This window comes from Opisthocomus hoazin, chromosome 25 (assembly GCF_030867145.1).
Source record: "Opisthocomus hoazin isolate bOpiHoa1 chromosome 25, bOpiHoa1.hap1, whole genome shotgun sequence".
NCBI lineage: Eukaryota > Metazoa > Chordata > Aves > Opisthocomiformes > Opisthocomidae > Opisthocomus > Opisthocomus hoazin.
The window spans coordinates 10,790,010-10,810,980 of NC_134438.1; the positions used below are offsets into that span (position 1 = coordinate 10,790,010).

General features: G+C 55.5%; 2 protein-coding genes across 3 annotated transcripts; both read left to right on the forward strand.

Annotated features, from left to right (window-relative positions):
• The first annotated feature begins 248 nt into the window (after positions 1 to 248).
• On the forward strand, positions 249 to 11,249 carry CAPZA1 (capping actin protein of muscle Z-line subunit alpha 1). The gene is made up of 10 exons (XM_075442951.1): positions 249 to 330; positions 5,014 to 5,077; positions 5,368 to 5,419; positions 6,259 to 6,322; positions 7,006 to 7,212; positions 7,628 to 7,707; positions 8,129 to 8,207; positions 8,696 to 8,767; positions 9,393 to 9,455; positions 10,010 to 11,249. The coding sequence occupies exons 1-10, from the start codon at positions 292 to 294 to the stop codon at positions 10,148 to 10,150; spliced, it is 861 nt and encodes a 286-aa protein (XP_075299066.1). The 5' UTR covers positions 249 to 291; the 3' UTR covers positions 10,151 to 11,249.
• A 2,158-nt stretch (positions 11,250 to 13,407) lies between these two features.
• MOV10 (Mov10 RNA helicase) lies at positions 13,408 to 20,834 on the forward strand. Of its 2 annotated transcripts, XM_075443141.1 has the most exons (22): positions 13,408 to 13,715; positions 14,715 to 14,811; positions 14,925 to 15,058; positions 15,151 to 15,389; positions 15,469 to 15,709; positions 15,934 to 16,056; positions 16,141 to 16,294; positions 16,366 to 16,520; positions 16,662 to 16,838; positions 16,924 to 17,071; positions 17,614 to 17,775; positions 17,869 to 17,972; positions 18,479 to 18,576; positions 18,659 to 18,778; positions 18,860 to 18,962; positions 19,122 to 19,245; positions 19,311 to 19,502; positions 19,665 to 19,739; positions 19,826 to 19,951; positions 20,089 to 20,177; positions 20,350 to 20,471; positions 20,685 to 20,834. In XM_075443141.1, exons 1-21 carry the CDS (start codon positions 13,582 to 13,584, stop codon positions 20,462 to 20,464), a joined length of 2,910 nt encoding a protein of 969 aa, XP_075299256.1. In that variant the 5' UTR covers positions 13,408 to 13,581; the 3' UTR covers positions 20,465 to 20,471; positions 20,685 to 20,834. The 2 variants fall into 2 exon arrangements, with proteins under 2 accessions (XP_075299256.1, XP_075299258.1); XM_075443143.1 differs by lacking the exon at positions 20,685 to 20,834 and having other exon boundaries at positions 19,891 to 19,951; positions 20,350 to 20,438.
• Positions 20,835 to 20,971: the final 137 nt, after the last annotated feature.

Here is a 20,971-nt window from a genome sequence, read left to right on the forward strand (position 1 = left end):
GCTCGGCCAGGCCGCTCCCCGCGCCCGCCACCGCTCCCCGCGCCCGCCACCGCTCCCCCGCCGGCGCGGCGCGGCTCGGTCACCCCCCCCACACGCCACGGCCCGGGAGGCGGGAAGGCCCCGGCCGCTGCGGCCCTCCCCGTCCCGCCCGCCCCGCGATGCCCGCCGCGCGGCGCCTGCCCGCAGCCAACATGGCGCCGCCCGCGCTTCCGGCCCAGCCCGGCGGCGGCGCCCAGGCCGGCGCTCCCGGCGTGCCCCGCGCGGAGCCGGGCCGTGCCCAGAGCTGCCGAAATGGCGGACTTCGAGGAGCGGGTGTCGGACGAGGAGAAGGTAGGGAGGGGGGGAAGGGGCCGCCCCTGCGCGGCCGGCCGGCCCCGCTGCCGCCGCGGGAGGCTCGCCCGGGCCCCCGGGACCGGCCGGGGCCCAGCGGCTGCTCACCCGCGCGGCGGTGCGGTGCCGCGGTGCGCGGGCCCCGGTGCGGGCCCTGCGGCTCGCTGCTCCCGGGGAGCCGAGCGAGCGGCGCTGGGGGAAGGCGCGGGGCGGAGGGGCCTGGGCGGGGGCAGGGGGAGCGATGTTTGTCTCGGGAAAGGGAGGAAGGAGCAGATTGTGCGTCCCGCGTGGGAACATCGCAGCCTTCCCGCAGCCCTCAGCGCCCTGTGAGGAGCGAAGCGGTTGCTTTTTCTGCCAGGTGACACGAGTTACCTACAGACGGTGGTTAAGAAATCCACTGTTACTGCTCCTGACACCGTAAAAATACCACCTGCAGCCTTCTGGAGTGGGGCGTTGAGGCTCATGGGTCAGCAAGGATCCCGCGCGCTGTCATTCTCCCTTACGCTGCCAGTTCCAGCTTCGCTACAGTAACGGTCGTGACACGAGCGGATGGAGCTGCAGCGTGCCCTGGGTGCCCAGAAGGCCGATGGGATCCTGGGGTGCATCACGAGGAGTGTGGGCAGCAGGGCGAGGGAGGTTCTGCTCCCCCTCTGCTCTGCCCTGGGGAGGCCCCATCTGCAGTGCTGGGTCCAGTGCTGGGCTCCCCAGTTCAAGACAGATGAGGAGCTACTGGAGAGAGTCCAGCGGAGGGCTACGAGGATGAGGAGGGGACTGGAGCATCTCTGCTACGAGGAGAGGCTGAGGGAGCTGGGCTTGTTCAGCCTGGAGAAAAGAAGGCTGAGAGGGGACCTTGGAAATGCCTCTAAATATCTGCAGGGTGGGGGTCAGGAGGATGGGGCCAGACTCTTTCCAGTGGTGCCCAGCGACAGGACAAGGGGCAATGGGCACAAACTGAAGCAGAGGAAGCTCCAGCTGAACCCGAGGAAGAACTTCTTCCCTCTGAGGGTGACGGAGCCCTGGCCCAGGCTGCCCAGGGAGGCTGTGGAGTCTCCTTCTCTGGAGATATTCCAGCCCCGCCTGGCCGCGGTGCTGTGCCCCCTGCTCTGGGTGACCCTGCTTGGGCAGGGGGTTGGTCTGGGTGACCCACAGAGTTCCCTTCCAACCCCAAACATTCTGTGATTCATCCTTCAGTTATTATTTTAAATGACATGAGCGTTGTTTGAAATAACTATTTGAGAACAGAACTCATACGGTCTTTAGCATGTAACTGAAGTCTATCCAGTGCTGTATAAAATATTTTAACCGACATCATTTGGCTGAATTTCATTTGAACAGCCAAAATCAAAGTCATCATTGCATTTGATGTTAAAATTAAAATAAAACTGAAGCTTTAGCACGTTGGGGGTTATGGTGGTACAGGTTTGTGAGTGAAGGAGGTGAAGTAAATTGCCCTTAGTAATCCAGCAGGTCCGTAAAGAGCTGGGAGTGGAACTAGGGGCCCCGTTCATAAGCCTGCGTCCAGGCTAGCGGTTTAGTCTGGGAACGAGAGTCAGTGTTGTAAGAACCTGGGGTCACCAAGCGATTTTCTTTCCTCTTCCCACTGCATTCACCTGAAATGTGCAGTTCTTTCAAAGCCCTTGCAGGGAAGACTTGTCCCTCAAGAAGAGGCCCTTCAGAGCTGCGCATGCCCCAGTACTGTGTTTGGCGTAGTAGATGGCATTTTGCTTGAAATTGGAGCCTAAGTTCTACTGCATGGCCTGGCTCAGGCAACCTAGATTCAGTTTAACTCCATGCCTAGCACAGGTAGAAGAGGATAATCGTAAGCGAGGTCTGAAAAAGAAACATGCAGCAAAGATTCAGTACAGTACCCATATTACAGCCATCCAGAGAGGTCTAGAATTTACATACGTTTTCCTTTTTTTAAGTCTGAGTTTACCAGTGCTTTAAAATAAAGCAAAGAAACAAAAAAATCAATAGAGCAACAAAATTAACTTGTTTGACCCCCGCCAAGCCTCACTTCTTTATTCTCTATAGGCATATTTTCGGTGAGCTCGGGGATTCATTTTACTTTAAGGTCTACTGCAATGCACCCTGTTGTCTGCTGAAGTTCACTCTGCTGCCGTTCTGCCAGCTTGAGCTAACAGTTGAGCAGCTTCCCTCTCAGACACTTTCCCCATTTTAGAAATGGGAAGTTGCTTCTGCTGGCGGGCTGCGAGCTACCTGAAATGGCAGTGATGGCCAGGAAGTAGGTCAGTTTGCAGAAAGTCTTATTTTCGTGCTTCTGCAAATGAACATCCTGCCACTGTGCTGACACCGCTTTGAAGCAAATCAGCTCTAAAAACCAACAGCGATTCAAATGCGTGACATGCAGAATTAATTACTCCGCAGCCTGTTTCCTGCACGCCACTCCTGCTGTCAGTAGTTTGACTTAAATGCTTTGTGTTTGATTGCTCCACAAGAGAGGCAGGGCTGGGCTCGGGGTGCTCTATGGAAGTGAACGCTGCTCACTTGCAGAGTTTGCTTTGTTTGTGGCTGGTTTTGTGATAACATTTGATTGAAATGCAGAATCCTTTGTGTTAATTTAATTTTGTTCATCCTTCCAAGTGGAAGAATTTGTGGAAGACTGTAAAAATCTCTTCTGTAACATTTGCTTTTTTCACAAGGGTCTGTTACGAGAGCCCACCGACCTAAAAGTCAGCCTGGTATTATAGCGGGGAATCTGTCCATCCGGGGAGTTGATTTGCAGGCTGTATTCTGGTGCAGTCGTCCCGCTGAAAGGCATCACGGCGTGAAGTGGGACGTATTTGTAAGCGCTGTAGCGCAGTCTGATACGCCTGCCCTGGTGCTTACACTTGCGCTTTCTCAGAAAAGCACACGGTGTCATTTCAGAAGTCTTTCAGCCATTTAGGGCTGGCTCTCAGCAAAGTCCACAGAGGATATAAAGCAGCAGTGTCCTTCTTAATTACTGCTAGGTTATCTTCAGCACCATCCACGTTTCTGATAGTGAAATCTGACAAGATTATGGCAGCAAAGTGTCCTAATTACAGTTCTTCAAGTAGTGGAAATTTTCAAACAGTAAGAGCTACCTTTTTAGGATTGCTGTATACTTACCAACCTTATCTAAAAGCAGAAAATTAGGAGAAAATGGTTTGACGTTTTGTATCAGCTACACAAGTTACTGACTTTTTAGGTTTTCATTTATATTGCATAATTGCTTAAGGCATAAAGAATGCATAGGTACTTTTTGAAATAAATGCTGATTTGGAAGATTATCTATTTTATCTGAAGCTCAGTCCAGTTAAGGCAGAGTTATTGCTTGATACTGTTGGAATAAGGCGATATACCCTTTGTTTGGAAAGGCATTTATTTCCTTTCATGGCTTGCTTTAAATTGTTATGCAACAAAAAATACAAACGATTTCTAGTTAAAATGAGGAAGACTGTTGAGAGAAGCAAGTTATTTCCAGCTCTGGCAGTAATTCAGCTGAACTCCTTTGTTTTACTGCTCAAAATGAAAAGTAGAGAAAGCCATCAGAGTCGTAATGAGCACTGTTCTGCAGTCATCTTCAATAAGTGTCTCGTTGAGCGAGAAAGGCTTATTGCACACTTTGTTAGCCGTGCTTATTGAGAGAAATGTGACAGATTTATCATTCTAAGGGAGAGGTTCAATTTTGTGACATTTCCTGTTTCAGATCTTCCAAGGTAATTCCATTCCCTTTGGTCCAGTAAAAACCCTAAAAGATTTGATTATGAAAATGATAAAACTCTTAAGAGTTTCGACAGAATTGGTACCTAGATCACCTAAATTCTAACAATGCAAGACATGTATATTGGATTTCAGAACACAGTGCAGTTTTTTTACTTTTTAGAAGTGAACGGATTTTTCTTTTCCGGCTTCAAAGTTCGCAGACATTCAGGTATTTTCCTCACAGTTGGCTTTTTCAGCTATTTACTGTATCCCCGTACCACCTTCTGCACTCTGAGCACATCAGCAGCTTTTCGAAGTCTGTGAGGCATAATTACCTTTGGAAGTAGTCCCCTGGCAGCTGGTGTAATTGCCTGGCTGCTCCGTTTCTAGAGGGGTCAGCCTCCCACCCTTCACACGCTGTTTGCTGTCAGGCAGCGGCGTCTCCTTCGGCCGTCGTCAGCCACAAACGAGTTGCATCGCGGGGAACCGCAGCATCTTGCAAGGCGCGCCAGACGCTCCTTAGCCATGTGGCTGTGCTGGACGTTACCATCGAGTTGCAGTGTCACTTCTACTGCAGGGGTTTCTTGTTCTTTGTATACCCGGGCACATAGGTTTCTGATTACTAGCAAGGATCAGGAAAAAACATTGATCAGGAACACCACCAAGAAGAGTGGCTAGCCAGCATTCATATTCTTTGATTAGGTTAGTACTATGCAGGGTGAAGAGTTCACGTTTTTACAGGTGCCCAGGTGAAGTTTGCACTTCTTCCTGGGTACATTTAGAATTCTTCTGCTCGGTTACACTGAAAAAAATCTGGTCTTATGAGACTATTTCCATTTTGACAATGCACGCCTAGATTTCTCTCTAAATCTGGCACTGCCTATCGCTGTCAGAGTTGGTTTTGTTGGTGAATTGCTTCACTATAGGTTGCAGTATGTATGAACTCAGTAAATTACCTTTTGTCTTTATTTAAATTACTTTTCTGCTTCGTTGTAGGTGCGTATAGCTGCAAAATTCATCACTCATGCACCCCCTGGAGAATTTAATGAAGTATTCAATGGTAAGTAAATAAGGGAAAATGATCGGTGGTGTTTTCTTCACATTTCATCTGTTCTCAGAGTCTAAGACTGTGTCACAATATACTGCTTTTCAGGTTAAGGAGTGGTGAGGGAAAGGCATGCTGTCATTCTGGGACTGCATATGCTTAATGAAATGATTTTCATCATTTTAATGTTTGTACGGTTGTACAACTGAACTGTAGTACAATATCACATTTGTGCAGTTGAAATGCATAAAGAGAAACATTTGATCAAAAAATCCAATAACCTACCTGAACTCTCTCTTCTCCAGATGTCCGGTTATTGCTGAACAATGACAATCTTCTCAGGGAAGGAGCAGCACAGTAAGTACTAACATTTCAAACACAAGTCCAGTTACCATCAGCGATGCATATGTTTTCTTACATCCATCATTCTGCGACAAAGCAAGCCGTTTGTTGTACTGAGAGCAATCTGTGTAATTCCTTATCCCCTCAACAAAATACATAATGAAAGGCATGGACGATTCTTTTTAAAAACCCTAAATTGGAAATTGTGCTGTAGAGGCCATATAAAACTGACAGGAAGGCACTCTGCCAGAAAGTTTAACTCTGCAGCAACGGGAGTGACTGATCTTGTTGAAGCATGATTTGTAAAGCAAGTGAAGCCTGAAATACCGAGTAATCCTTAGCCAAAGTTTAGAAAAAGAACTGCCCTCAAAAAAAAAAGCTTTGAAAATATATTGTGTACTTGCACAGTCTCATCAGAAGGTGCTTAAAGGTTATGCATACAAGCTTTTTGATGCCAAGACTACTTCAAGCTAGGTGACATGTCAGTCAGCAGGTCTTTACATAAGAAAATTGTTGTAAATATTAGTCTACTCGTTTGTTTACCTTGCTGCTAAATTGTAGCTGGGGTGTTCCTGTTTTGCCTTGGCTTGCTCATATTCCCTCCGGCTGCCTGCTGTTCTACTTTTGAACTCTGTACTTTCCTGGTCACCACTAAATAAACTTGGCTTTAGACCTGGAGTTTTATAGCTATTGTCAATAAAAAGTATTGAAAAATCCTTTAAGAGTGCTCTTGTGTATTATTTGCCAAATTAAGTTGAAATTTTCTGTAATATAAATCACACTACGTACTTATTCTCGAGTCAAAATAAATGTGCATGTACAGCTAAAGTTCATGTTCTTTTCATTCTTAACAGTGCATTTGCACAGTATAACATGGATCAGTTCACTCCGGTGAAGATAGAAGGGTATGATGACCAGGTAAGAGAAAACTTTTTACACTTGTTTGTATTATTGCACTGTGCAAAAACACTAAATATGTTGTTTCATCAAGATTTTGACTAGTTTCCTTATACTTACAAGTTATCACCTCTCCTCCTTCCCCCCTACATCAGTATATTGCCAAACTTCTGTTCTTATAGAAGAAGCGTAGGTGAAATGGTCTCTTAAAGTGTTGCCTGATACTACCTAGTAACTCTAATTCATTGTTCCTTAAGTAGAGTTCCATGCTGAAGTCACTGGAATTCTACTTAGAGTATGAATGATTACAGATGACTGTTTATTTAAAGCTCACTTAGAAATCCTTTTCCTTTAGAAATGACAAAAGAAAACAACAAAAATAACTTTAAAAGCAAAACCACCTGTTTATATTGTAAGAATGCCCAACTTTAAGCTAAGTATATACAGTATTATAATAACAGCCATTTCTGGGACAGAAGACTAAGTGCGATATTACTGTGAAGAGCAGAGAGTTTACCTACAGCCTCACTACAAACTACTCTCAGTTGAACTTATTACTGAAAAGCCGTGTTTCTTCATGTGATATTATAGCTCAGTGAAAGAATCTGTTGAAACATTGATATCTGTCCAAATGGTCAGGGAAAAATGCAAACCAGCACATTTTCAGCAGCATAAGTGTATCTTAATTTCAACTTCTTTTACAGGTGTTAATCACAGAACATGGTGATCTGGGCAATGGCAGATTTTTAGACCCAAGAAACAAACTTTCTTTTAAGTTTGATCATTTAAGGAAAGAAGCAAGCGACCCCCAGCCTGAGGACACAGAATCAGCTTTAAAACAGTGGAGAGATGCCTGTGACAGTGCATTGAGAGCTTACGTGAAAGATCATTACCCCAATGGCTTCTGCACTGTTGAGTATCCGTCTTGTTTCACTGAACGTTCCTTGCTCCTTGTCAGTCAGTACCTTGAGTGGACCTGGTGCTGGGCAGTGCTGTTTGAATTCTCCATCCTCACTAGCGTTTTCGCTAGCTTGGGAGTGACAAGTTCCAAAGAGGGAGCAAATATCTTGGTGTGCACACAGTGGTAAAGATGCATTAGCCTTATTTTTTGTAGTGCTGACTGCCCAGCACCTTAACACCTGCGGTTAATAAAAAGGAGGCATTGTGTGCACATATGTGCAAATGGAGGCGCTGGACAATGTAATTGGTGGTAGATGTTCCCAGCGAGATACCACCACAGCAAGCCTCCACAGTGCTGCCAAGACCAGAAATTAAGAATGGCTTTGCTCAGCTGTTGGGCCTTTTTAACTCTTTTTCTACATGCAGGTTTATGGTAAATCTATAGATGGGCAGCAGACAATTATTGCCTGTATTGAGAGCCACCAGTTCCAGCCCAAAAACTTCTGGTAAGACTGTTTCAACATAGAATATTTCATTCCTTTACTAGTCCCCAAACCAGCCCATCCTCTGTCTTCTGACACAGTCTGAAGGGCAATTAGTCTTGGGCTTCCCAAGAAGTTCTGCTTCTCACTCTGTAGGCTGTTTTCCTTGCAGCCCCCTTAGCACTTCCCTGAAGCCTTCAGTGTGGTTCAGTGACCTCTCCAGAGAGCGAAGGGCATTAGCAGAGCTAGATAGATCCCCCTTTGCATATTCCAGACCACAAGCACACTGGAGCTACTCCATACTTCAGAAATTTAATTCAGAGCCATGTAAGGCACTGTAACATGGGTCATAAGATGGCAGCAAAAACAACTTGATCTTGTTAATTTGGTTCTTTTTGCTGTTAGAGCTTTTTGGAAACAGTTTTCATGCTTTGATTGTTTTTAGGAATGGTCGTTGGAGATCAGAATGGAAGTTTACCATCACACCACCAACAGCTCAGGTGGCTGCAGTGCTGAAGATCCAGGTGAGTTACTTTTTCTGGCAATAACGGGAGAAGCTGCATTGTGCTTCTCTTACACCAAAGCATTCGACTCGGAATGAGATGCTGAAATACAGCCAAGATGTCCTTCTCCAGTTAAGATGCTATTAAACAATTCAAGAAATTCTTAAAACTAGTGTTTCGGACATCGTCTGCAGTCTGGCCTGTGGTTTATTATATAGCTTTACCCTGTGTGCCTCCAAGTCTGCTTCACTTTGTAGGGCTAAAACCTATACCATGAATTCTTTTATAATTGCTCTTATTTCAACTCTAGGCGTTTACTGCATTAACATAATCTTGAACAGTCTTGACAAAGAATGAAACCTTTTAGAAAATCCATCCTGCTTTTAGTCTCCACGTAAGCCGAGAAGACTGGCACAACAATGCTGTTGTGCCATTCTGGTAGCATTTGGGGGCTCTAGGGATTAGAAAATGAGTGTTAATGATAACCTGCGTTTTGTCTCTTGGCACAGGTTCATTATTACGAAGATGGCAATGTTCAGCTGGTTAGTCATAAAGATATTCAGGACTCTGTGCAGGTTTCAGTAAGTATGCTAAAAGATTTTTTTGTGATAAAGCAACTATTTTATTTCCTAAACATGTCATGAAGCATACACTTCTGTGACGACATTGTCGTGACTTTAACGTCATTTTAGGGTGACTAGTCAGTGTCGGTGTAGTGGTCAGAGTTACATGTGAAACCCAGATCCTCAGTTGCTTAAAGTTAGGCTGTATTAGAAAGTGCAGTCTCTATTGGAAAGCTTATCTCACAAGTTTCAGTTAAAGAGGGCAGAATATGCTCTTCTGTCTACATGCAAGGGAAACTAACAGTGAGAGCGGTATACTAAGGGAAAATAAGAAGTTCTGTAGTACAGTAGAGGGAGCAACAGTCACAGCGTCTCTAAGCTGTACCAGGAAGGTCTACTTGCCTGTTGCTCGCTAGGGTGCAGTCCTCTTTCAGTCTGGAGCACGCGCTCTGGCCAGTACATCCCTCTGTCTTAACCTCACGCAGACATCCGTAGTGAGAGGAGCTCAGCTACACACACAGGACGGAAGCTGCTGCTGTTATCTACTTCATCTGTGCTCAGCCTATCATTTGAGAAGAAATCAGTCATGTAGCTGTTTTAAGTTGCTCTTAAACATATAAAAATGTATTTTTCCCCTTTATAGAGTGATGTCCAGACAGCTAAGGAATTTATTAAGATAATAGAAAATGCAGAAAATGAGTACCAGGTAAGATCAGCAGTTGTTAAATAAATACGATGGAATCATATCAGTCCTCATTTACAGTTAATGGAAGCATGGAAAATTTCTGGCTGAATCTGGTATTGACTAAGAATTACTTAGAAAAGGGCAGTAGTATTTGTTTAAAGAATATAGTTGTAAAGCTACATGTAATTAATAATCAAGTTTGCTGTGTAGTTATTTTGAAGGGTTACAAATGATGCCTGGAGCAAGCGTGGAAGGGAAGTGGGTGAGTCTAAATGTTTTCCTCTGTGACAGTTAAAAATACTGAAGAGGAAATTTGTGTGACAGCTTTTTACGTTGTCCCAGCCTGTGTGCGAGGAGACTCGGTACAGAGAAGTCGGTGAAACACCTAAGGATACACTGCTACATTTACAGGGCCATTTAGCAGAAAACGCTTTACTTGCACACACCCTGGTGACTGCATTATTAGTGAATTGTCTGCCTTCGCCCTGTAGAAAGGGCTTTGTGGCTTTAACACTGCGTCACGCTTTCTCAGAATATCGTATTACTGCCGTAACTGAATCTACTTGCCATTGCAGACAGCGATCAGCGAGAACTACCAGACTATGTCAGACACCACTTTCAAAGCCTTGCGCCGGCAGCTACCCGTCACCCGCACCAAGATCGACTGGAACAAAATCCTCAGCTACAAGATCGGCAAAGAAATGCAGAATGCTTAATATGGAAATAAGGAGATTTATGAAATGTTTGTGTGCAAAATACAAATGTGGTCCTATGCCAAGTAGATGGTTTCTAAACCAGTGCAGCGTTTTTCTAGGGCTTTCAAAGTTAACAGGTTTTCTAGCCTCAGAGAGAACTGTGGAACAAATAATGTTGTCTTTGTGTTTTGTGTTTCCTGCCACATAAACTTCCTGTTGTGACTGCATTTACTGATCGGTCTTTTTAATTAAGACACATTCGTGGTTCAGAAGTGTAGCTGGTTTCAGTCACTAATTGTGCTGGTTGGAAAACTTCCTAGCTGGAAAAGCCCTGTTACAAACACAGCTGAGGGTGCAGAGCATTCCCTTCACCCGTGCCCAGCACTCCCGGTACTCCGGTCAGCTCAGCGATCTGCGGGCGGCTCAAGGCGCTATGCTGCAGGATAGAATAAACGCAGGCAAGTCCTCGTCTCTCCTCACGACTGACCTCCACAAAACAAAAAGTCTGCAGGCTTAGATTTTACTGTATAAAATGGGTTTACACGATCCTTTACAGAAATCCCTACGCAGCCAGCTCTTCCAGGGATGTAATTTTTTTTTTAATCGAAGATTTGAGCCCTGTTCCCTAAGAGTGAACATTTCTGCTCTCCCCTCCCTTACGTATGTACGGTTATCAGACATCTGCGTTTTTACAGAACTGCGAGTTCCTGTGCTGAATCACTGCTGATCCACGTAGGCTGGACAGTGGTTAAAAATGCAGCTGTCTGCAGAGTAATAGGTATGAATAGGTATGTTGTGCTTTAATGCTTTGTGGCAGGTTCATAGAATTTGTATCACAGGTATATGGATGGATAGCGTACAAAATAAATAAACTTGCACCAAAGTGAGAGAAAAAAACCTTTCCATATTGTCTCAGTTGTGGCCAGTTTCTTGTCATTCTTAAAGGGGAATTTGGAATTAATCTCTTCATTGCTCTCTAAATGCTTGCTCTGTTACTTTTTTTTTTCCTCCTGTAAAATCTAAAGTAGCAGTCCTGCCAGTTCCTCTGAAGGGAGAGCCTTTCTCTGTCAGAACTCGGGACATGGAGTGACCGCAAAATAAAACCCCTTTGGTGATCTCACTTTGCTCTGTTTGCACTTGGTTATTGCTGGGCCGCCTTGCAGGTTCTGGTGTTTAAACTGGCCGGTATCTTCCTGTTTTTAAATACACAAAGTGGGGGAAAAAAGGGTGGGAAGATAGGGATGGGACTGCCTGTGCGTTGCACTTCAGGTTTTGCACAGTAATACCAGAGTGTGTCTATCTATCCTTTGTGAGAAGTTTTGTCTACACAAAGTATATTTGTATCTGCTGTTGAGACTGACCATCCTACAGGCACCCTCTGTACCAGATAGTCCTGTAGAAATACACCGGTCTTCGTTCTAAAGCCATCTGTGTCTGCTCTTTCCTGGTCTCGCTTCTGCTGGCGCCTGGTGAAGGCAGCGCTACAGGGACAGCCTGGGCACAGGGGGATGCTCCCACCCGGGACACAGACCGGGAGCTGGAGGTCTAAGAAATTCCACATTGAAAACAGCCACACAGCTCTAACGAAGCTCTCGACTCTGGGGAAAACAGCGGCCGGGGTCACTGCACCCATCATCTGTGCCTGGCTGCAACGCCTGCCTCGCCTCTTCTGCTCCGCTTGTGCGACAGCTGCACGCATCCTGCGCCGGCACGGAGCTGGGCACGGAGCTGGGCACGCGTGTTTGTGGAAAGGTGTCCTCCCTGCCCGCAGCGCCCAGGGGAGATGAAAGGTTGCGTGGCTGAGCACCTAAGGTGCTGTGGCAGTGGTCCCATCCAGACAAGCACTGCAGCAATTCCAAGAATGCGAGGCTGAAGCAGGGCCCAAGATAAGGCTGTGCACACAACAGAGCTTTTATCTGCCTCAAGGCTAGCGTCTCCCGCTCCGCTCGGGGTTAGTTACAGCGGGCAGTTCACCACCACTTGTTCCAGCCTTTAGACCTTTTCTATCTCTTTGTCCTTCTCCAAATCTTTCTCTAATCATCCTTTAGGCCAACCCATTCCCCGCCTGCCTCCTCGGCCGTCTCCCCCGCCAGCCTCTCCCTCTACAGCAGGCTCAGCTTCCACAGCCCCAGCCCCTGCCCAACTCCATTTCTTCCCTGGCAAAGCAACCCTTGGCCTGACCCTGCCACCTGGGCACTAAGCAAGCGCCAGCCCCACGGTGACACATGCCTGGGGCATTCTCATCCTTACAGCCACCCACTGTCATCTGCTGGAGACCAGGGCTTTCGGGGAGACTGCGGCCAGCTCCAGAGCAGTGTGTGTCCTGGGCTGGCTCTGTTGCAGGGCACAAAAGCCAAAGCCTGGCCCCGGATGAATCACCCTGGTAGCAGCCAGGCCACCCAGCTGACCGCCCAGGAAAGAGCCTTCCTACCTGTTTGTGAACTCAGAGCTTAAAGCTCCAAGGTTCTGCCTGCAATACGTGACAGACGGACTCACAAGCGACTTCTCCACAGGCAACACCCCAATTTTTCAAGCCCCAAAGCCCTCCCCCAGCTTGCAAGGGGCCCCACACGACCCTGGTCTGCCAGACCCTCCAGCCAGCGGCAGGTCACCGGCGCTCGGTCGGAGCAGCCCCCCAGGCCCGGGGGGGAAGCAGCAGACTTACCCCGGCATCGCGGGGCCGCGCTGGGCTCGGCAGCGCCCTGAGCCGTCCCGGGGTGCGGGGCCGGGGCTCGCCGTCCTCCCGAGGTGGGCTGGGGTGGGGGGAAAGCAGCGGCAACCAGGAGCAGAGCCAGGACCCGGCTCCCACCGCTGCTCTGCCCTCTTTATAGAGCAGCCGGGTCGGCGCTCGCCCCTCGCCGTCAGATGCGGCGCAGCTGGGCACCCCTCCGCCCCGACGGCAGCCATCGCCCCCTCCCTGGGCGCTCGGTGTCGGGGCTGCGGGCCCGGGGGGCCCGGCCAGACCCTGGGCACCCCGCTCAGCTCCCCCCGGCCCCCCCGGCCCCGAGTGCACCCCTCGGGGTCTCGGGCTGGGACCCCCATCACCCCAGCCCCTCCGCCGGCAGCCGGGGCAATGCCCCCCGCCGGGGCTCTCCCCTCGCCGGGCCGGGGGCGATGCGGCGGGGCTGCGGGGCCCAGGCTCCGGGCAGAGCCGCCCCCGGCCCTCCCGACCCCCCCGGTCCCGGGCGGGCGGGCCCGCGGGGCGCTCGGCCCCTTTCGCTTTCGTTTCTCGCTGCGGGGCGAGCCCGGGCGCGGCTCAGCCCGGCACAGCCCGGGACAGCGCGGGACAGCGCGGGACAGCCCGGCACGCCCCGGCACGGCCCGGCTCAGCCCGGCACACCCCGGCACAGCCCGGGACAACCCGGCTCAGCCCGGGACAGCGCGGGACAGCCCGGCACGCCCCGGCACAGCCCGGGACAGCCCGGCTCGGCTCGGCTCGGCTCGACTCGGCCATGCCGCGGTTCACCGTGGCCGAGGCCCGGCGGTGCGGGGATCAGTTCGTGCAGTTCCTGCGGGACACGGGCCGGGAGCGGGAGAGCCGGCGGGACGCGCTGCGCAGCATCTACACCCAGGAGTTTCGGGGCAGGTGAGAGCCTTCGGGCACAGCCGGGACCCCCCCCAGCACCGGGACCCCCACCAGCACCGGGACCCCCGCCCCCCCCCCCAGCAGCACCCACTGCCCGGCCAGCACGGCGGGGGCTGTCGGGGAGCCGGGTGTGCGGGTGTTTCAGGGGTCTCCTTCACCAGCTGCCTGGGTGGGATGGGGCCGCGTGCGCTTTCCGAGCAGCTGGGAGACCCCTGGACCGGTTAAATTCACAGGTGGGGGCTCCGATCTCCCCGGGCACGGAGGGCACAGCGTGGCGTGGCTGGGGCAGCCCGTGTCCCGCTGGGCTGTGGGCACAGCGAGCGGCAGAGCTGCCTCTGGACACCAGCGCTGTGTGTCCCCAAGCCTGTCCATCTCGCCGCACCTCTGCTGGGGTGCTCCCCAGCTGCAGGGACCCCCCGGCAGCCGCCTGGGCACAGCCTTGGGCACCCGCTGCCCACCGCGCTTCCCGCTTCACACCGCTGATACTGGCCACGCTGGTCCCTGTGCAGCGTCACCGCTGTTAATCATTGGCAAAGCCGGCGTTCAGCCCACCGCAGGCTGCGGGCCGTGCCCCGGGGGGCAGGAGCAGCGGTGCGGGTGCCTGGGGAGGCACGGCTGGCAGGAGCACCGTGCCCCTGCCTTGGAGGAGCTCCCATCTGCTCCGGCTCAGCCGCTGAGGGATCTGGGGACGGGGACAGACCCTGCCCCACTGCCGCCTGCGTGCTGGCAGGGACAGGGACTGCGCAGCCAGGCAGCGAAGCCGTGGCACAGCTGGAACGGCCGTGGCACAGCTTTACAGCTGTGCCACAGCATGGATTTGCAGTTGCATCCTGTAGGGATGTAAGATTTGCATGGGGCCAGTGAAAAGCCCCCGTCCTTCCTCTCCCAGTGCAGAGGGGAGTCACGGAGTGCCCCTCGCTCCATCCCTTCGCGCTCGCCTCTGCTCAGCTGCCTGTGCCCCTGGCAGCCCAGGGTAGAAACCTCTTCTTGTCTGTGCAGGACTGACACAAAAATGCCCAGCTTCTCCTGCATCCTGTACGCGCTGAGGGTCACCCACCGGGCCCAGGTGCACGGGCAGTCGGTGCACTTCAAGCAGGTGAGGGGGCCCGGGCTGGGGCAGCGCAGCGGCTCCTGCACCCACCGGGACTGGTGCCCTGGGAGCCCCCGGCTGGACCCTGGGGCCACGCTGACGCTGGGGGCTCCTCGCAGGAGAAGAGGCGCGTGGTGATGGCAGACCAGTACTGGAGACCCAGAACGAATGCAGAGGCGTTGGCGTCCGCGTCTGCCTCAGGCCAGCAGCCCAGCTCCCGTCCGCAAGCGCCGCAGGGCCGTGCCAAGAAGTGGTACGACCGGCAGCACCCTGCCCACGCCTGCCCCGGCACAGCCCTGGGGACCCCGGCCCTGGCAGGGACAGCCTGACCGCCCCTTCCCGCAGGGCTGAGTTCGTCTGTGGGAAGCACGGGGTGGAGATCGTCTCCGAGCACGACCAGGGCAACGGGCACATCCGCTTCCCGGTGGTGGCCGGCGAGCCCCGGACGGTCACCGTGCTGGTGCAGAACCGCGGGGCCGACGCGGTGACGCTGCGGCGGTGCCAGCCGCGCCAGCCGTCCCGGGAGCTCTCCTTCACGGACGAGCAAGGGGCGACGCAGGGCCAGCCCCTGCTGCTGCACCCCGGTACGGCCCCGTCCCCCGCCCCGCGCCCTGCCCCGCTGGAGGGGACGCGGGCCCCAGCTCTCGCCTCTCCGTCTCGCAGGCGGCACGTACCCCGTCCGGGTGCGGTGCCTCACCGCCTGCAACGGGTACTTCCACGCTGTGGTGGTCTTCGAGTTCACCAAGGAGCCGGGCGAGCCCTTCAGCATCGGGCGCTACATCGCTGCCGTCGCCGAGAGCCAGCTGGCCAAGGACCTGGGGCCCTCGGCGCCTTTCCAGCCCTACCAGGCCAGCCTCCGGCGCCCCGTCACCGTCGTCACCGAGGACGGCATCCCCCCTGACAGGTACGTGGCGGGGTCACCTGCTGCCAGCCTGCGCCCAGGTCTCTGACTGGGACAAGGCTCGGCTTCTTGGGACGCGTCTGTGCGGCACCATGGGACAGCGCGTCGTCCCCGTGTGATGGCTGGTGACAGCGGGGCTGGGGACGCCCTGCTTGCCAGGGCTGTAGGTGGGTGCAGGCTCGGGGGGAGCCCAGCCCAGCCCTGCAGTCCCTGTCCCCTCCGACCAGCTCCCTGAAAAACGAACTGGAGAGGGAAATCCCTCTGCGCACCTACCAGTACCCAAAGAGCCTCAAGGACACGATCCTGCTCGGACCCAGTACCAGTGCCAGCTCCAGCTGGGCTGCCATGCGGTGAGCATCGGGGGCAACGCCTCCCACCCCCTGCCCCTTGGCCAGGGTGTCCCCGGGGCACGGTGACGTCCCTGCTGCCCGCAGGTCGCTGCTGGAGGCCCCTTTGCAGGCTGGGAACTACCAGCAGAAGTTCCAGCTGCTGCTGCACCTGGAGGAGATCCAGATGGAGGTGGACATCCGACGCTACGACATGCAGGACGTGCCCATGGTGCAGGACAGGGCGCTGCTGGTCCTCGACGTGCGTAGGGGCAGTCGGGGGGGCGGGACGGGTGCCGGGGTCCCCGGCATCACGCCGGCCGTTCGGCACAGGTGCCCGGCGTGGCCGAGAACCGCCCGTCCGTGCTGAAGGGGGACCACCTCTTCACCCACCTGAGCAGCGAGCGGGACCGCTCCCTGCTCGTCCAGTACAAGGGCTACGTGCACGGCGTGGAGCTGGAGAAGGTCAGGCTGGGCTTCTCCTCCAAGTGAGTGGTGTCCAGCCCCGGCCGGGCTGGCGGGGCCCCGGCAGCCCCTCTCGGACGCGCCGAAGGCCAGGCGTGGGCTGGGAAGGGCCAGGGAGGGCGTGGGGAGCGTCCCCGTGCCCCGCTCACACCGCCTCTTCCCAGGCTGCAGAAGAAGTTTGTGAACAACCTGAGGTTCGACGTGACCTTCACCTTCAGCCGGCTGCCGCTGCAGGTCCAGCACCGGGCTGCAGCCCTGGCCATGCAGCGTGGCTTGTCCAGCCTCCTCTTCCCCTCCGTCTCCTGCCACAAGTCCCTCTTCGCGGGCGCCTTCCAGCCCCGGTGAGCCCCTGCGCCCGCGGGGCGGGAGGGGACGGGGGGACGGACGGGGACGGGGTCGCGGCGTGCTCAGCCGCTGCTCCCGCAGGTGGTTCGACCGCAAGCTGCAGGCGAACGCGGAGCAGTGCAGAGCCGTGACGCACATCATGACGGGGATGTCCAGGCCAGCCCCGTACCTCATCTTCGGCCCCCCCGGGACCGGCAAGACGGTCACCATGGTGGAGGCCATCAAACAGGTGAGCGGCCGGCGGCCAGGTCCAGCCCCGGGCATCGCTGCCCACCTGTTAAAAATTTTATCCTCACACGAGTGGGTTACACCAGGTTTTGCTTCATTCACAACTCAGAGTTGGGCCATCACCTCAGTGAGTGGCAAAACCTAACTCTCTAGACCAGTTTATAGACATTTATTAAACCGATTACATCAAGGCCAGAATCTTCAGAAGTTTCCTAAGCAACCGTTCCGTTCCTTTGGGTACATCATTTATTAAGTTCTTTCTATTTTTCTGTCTTCGTAGAATTCTCCCTCGCTGGTTTCAGGCCTTGCTTGGTTTCAGGGTCGTCTCGGCTTCTTTAATTAATTCTATTAGATACAATCCATTCAATTAATTTTTATCCCAATTGCAACACACCGATTGTATGGTTTCTTAACACAGCTGTGTCTACACAGCTGAGTATACCTTCTAGTTCTATGATTTTATTCTATTCTATCATCAATCTTTATAATCAATCTCTAACACCGCCCCGGCCCGGGGGGCTCAGTGCCGTCACCTCTTCCTAGGTATGGACGTGCTTCCAGGACGCCCGGATCTTGGCCTGTGCCCCTTCCAACAGTGCCGCAGACCTGCTGTGCCAGCGCCTCATCAAGGACATCGCTCCCCAGAGCGTCTACAGGCTGATCGCCAGCTCCAGGAGCTACCAGGAGGTGCCAGCCGATATCAGGGTAGGTCCCTGCCCCTCCGCCCCGGCACCCCGTGGCACGCTGGGCTGGTGGTCCCTGGGCAGAGCGGGATCCCACCAAACGCCTGTGTTTCAGCCCTGCTGCAACTGGGACAACGAGCAGAGCTGCTACGTGTACCCGAGCAAGGAGCACCTGGGGCGCTACCGCATCCTCATCACCACGCTGGTGACAGCGGGAAGGTCGGAGGACCTGGGCTTGTCCCCGCCACCCGCGGCGGGTGGGCCCGGGGCTGCCTGGTGCCCCGGCAGCGAGGGCACCGCACTGGGGGGCAGCGGGGAGGGGGTGCGGAGAAGGGTGGGCAGCAGCGGGGACCCCTCACAGAATCACAGAATGGTAGGGGTTGGCAGGGACCTCTGTGGGTCACCCAGTCCAACCCTCCTGCCGAAGCAGGGTCACCCAGAGCAGGCTGTAGAGGACCTTGTCCAGGGGGGTCTGGAATATCTCCAGAGAAGGAGACTCCACAGCCTCCCTGGGCAGCCTGGGCCAGGGCTCTGTCACCCTCAGAGGGAAGAAGTTCTTCCTCATCTTCAGCTGGAGCTTCCTCTGCTTCAGTTTGTGCCCGTTGCCCCTTGTCCTGTCGCTGGGCACTACTCCTCTGCGGGAGGACGAGGATGAAGGCGAGGGGAGGAAGGACGGCCAGCCGGGGCAGGGATGCTGAGGCAGCCTCGCTTCACCTCTCTCCCAGGCTGGTGTCAGCCAACTTCCCCGCTGGGTTTTTCTCCCACGTCTTCATCGATGAGTGCGGCCAGGCCGTCGAGCCGGAGAGCGTGGTCGCCATTGCGGGTGAGCGCTGCCCGGCTGCCATCTCGGGGACCAGCGTCTCTGCGGGGCCTGGGGACCCCCGCTGAGCTCTGCCTCCGCCCAGGGCTCCTGACTGCCATGGACCAGGAGACCAACCCCAACGGGGGGCAGCTGGTGCTGGCGGGAGACCCCCAGCAGCTGGGCCCCGTCCTGAGGTCACCGCTGGCCATCGAGCACGGCTTGGGTGAGCGGGGCAAGGGGTGGGAGCGCCGCTGGCGGGGGGCGAGCGGCCTCGCGGGGAGCCACGGGGTCTCGCTGGGCGCAGGCACCTCGCTGCTGGAGAGGCTGATGCTGCACAACGCGCTGTACCAGAAGTCGAGCGGAGGATACGACCCGCAGTTCGTCACCAAACTGCTCTGGAACTACAGGTGGGGCCAGCGATGGGGCCGCTCTGCCGCGGGCGGCTCGCTGCGGGGCCGGTGCGTGTGCCCCGGGCTCCCGCTCCCCCGAGCCTGCCCCAGGCACGGTGCCCGGAACGGTGCTGGGGCTGCGTGGCACCTGCCCGGGGCACTGTCCTTCTCCGCCAGGTCCCACGAGGCCATCCTGCGGATCCCCAACGAGCTCTTCTACGACAGCGAGCTGAAGGCCTGCGAGAGCGACGAGTTCGACGTCCGGAGTCTGTACTGCGCCTGGGAGGAGCTTCCCAAAAAAGTGAGGGGGCAGGAGGGAGGGGGTCCGGGGCGAGCGGACCAGAGCCCAACGCTGTCCACCCCCAGGGCTTCCCCATCATCTTCCACGGGGTGCGCGGGGAGGACCGGAGAGAGGCCAAGAGCCCCTCGTTCTTCAACACGGCCGAGATCGAGGTGCTGCTCCACTACCTCAGGCAGCTGCTGCAGAGCCGCGGCCGGGGCGGCTGCCCCAGCGTCTCGCCCAAGGAGGTCGGCATCATCTCTCCCTACAGGAAGCAGGTGAGGGGCACGGCTCTGCGGGCAGGGGACGGGCAGAGACCTCCCGGGGCACTGGGACGGATGGGCAGAGACCTCCTGGGGCACTGGGATGGTCGGGCAGCCCTGAGGCCGGCACGCAAGGATGCTCGGGGGTGGCTGGACCGTGCTGCATCCATCCCGCAGGTGGAGAAGATCCAGAAAGCCGTCACCTCCCTGGACCCCGTCCTGCGGACGCTGCCGGACATCAGCCTGCTGAAGGTACAGTCCTGGGTGCAGGGGGAGAGGAGCCCACCCCTCCGTGGGCAGAGGGACCCCCCCAGCCCCTCACTGCTGCCCCCACCCAGGTGGGCTCGGTGGAGGAGTTCCAGGGCCAGGAGCGGCGCGTCATCCTCATCTCCACCGTGCGCAGCTGCAGCGAGTACCTCCAGCTCGACCAGAAGTTCAAGCTGGGCTTCCTCAAGAACCCCAAGGTACCGCGCTGCCCCGAGCAGACCCGTCTCCCTTGGCAGCCCCGCTCCCCTCCGGCGCCCGCAGGCAGGCAGAGCTGCTCCGCGCCCCGGTGGGGCTGGCGAGGGGGCAAAAGCCTTCGCTCTTGTTCCCTTCACAGAGGCTCAACGTGGCCATCACCAGGGCCAAGGCGCTGCTGATCGTGGTGGGTAACCCGGCCGTGCTCAGCAAGGACCACCACTGGCAGAGGTGAGCCCTGCCACGCGCGGCCCTGCCGCAGGCGATGCTCACCCGCGGCCCTGCCACCGGCGATGCTCACCCGCGGCCCTGCCGCCCGCGGACGCTGCTGGCCGTGCCCGGCGCGATGGCGGCAGCGGGGCCCGTGCCACCTCCTGCCCGCGCCCCTCGCTCTGTGCCCCAGGTTCCTCCGGTACTGCAGGGAGGAGGGCGGCTACACGGGCTACCCGTACGAGGACGAGAGCCCGGCGGAGGACGGCCTCGCCGCCGAGCTCGGCGCGCTGCAGCTCAGCGAGTAGCGCGCAGGTGGGATGGCGGGAGCTGCCGCAGCAGCGCGGCACCGGGGCCGAGCCGGGCTGCGGGCTCGTGTGCGCGAGGGGCACGGGGAGGTCTCTCCTGGCAGCCCAGCAGCATCTGCCCCGTGCAGTGAGTGGGACGGGGCTCAGCGCACGGCCTCACTCGGGGGCTGCTGTCCCCTCCCGAGTCGGCGGCCGGCTCTGCCATGGGGTTTCTCCATAGGAAACCCGCCCGGGAAGGAGGAGAAGCCCCGAGGAGCTCCAGCCCCCCCCAGCCTGCCCCCAGCCTGCAGCAGCCGCCTGCTCCCCACCACCTTGGCCCCGGGGTGCTCCCTGCACCCCTGCGGGGACGGGGCTGAGCCCGCCTGGGTCCTGCCAGCCTTTGCTGCCAGCCAGGAGCCCGGCACGGACCGGGGCAGACACCTCCCCTCGCAGAGCGGGACCGCGCCAGCGCTGCACTGGGACCGCGCTCCATTTTAAACAGATTTTGATACGGCTGTGGAAAGCCAG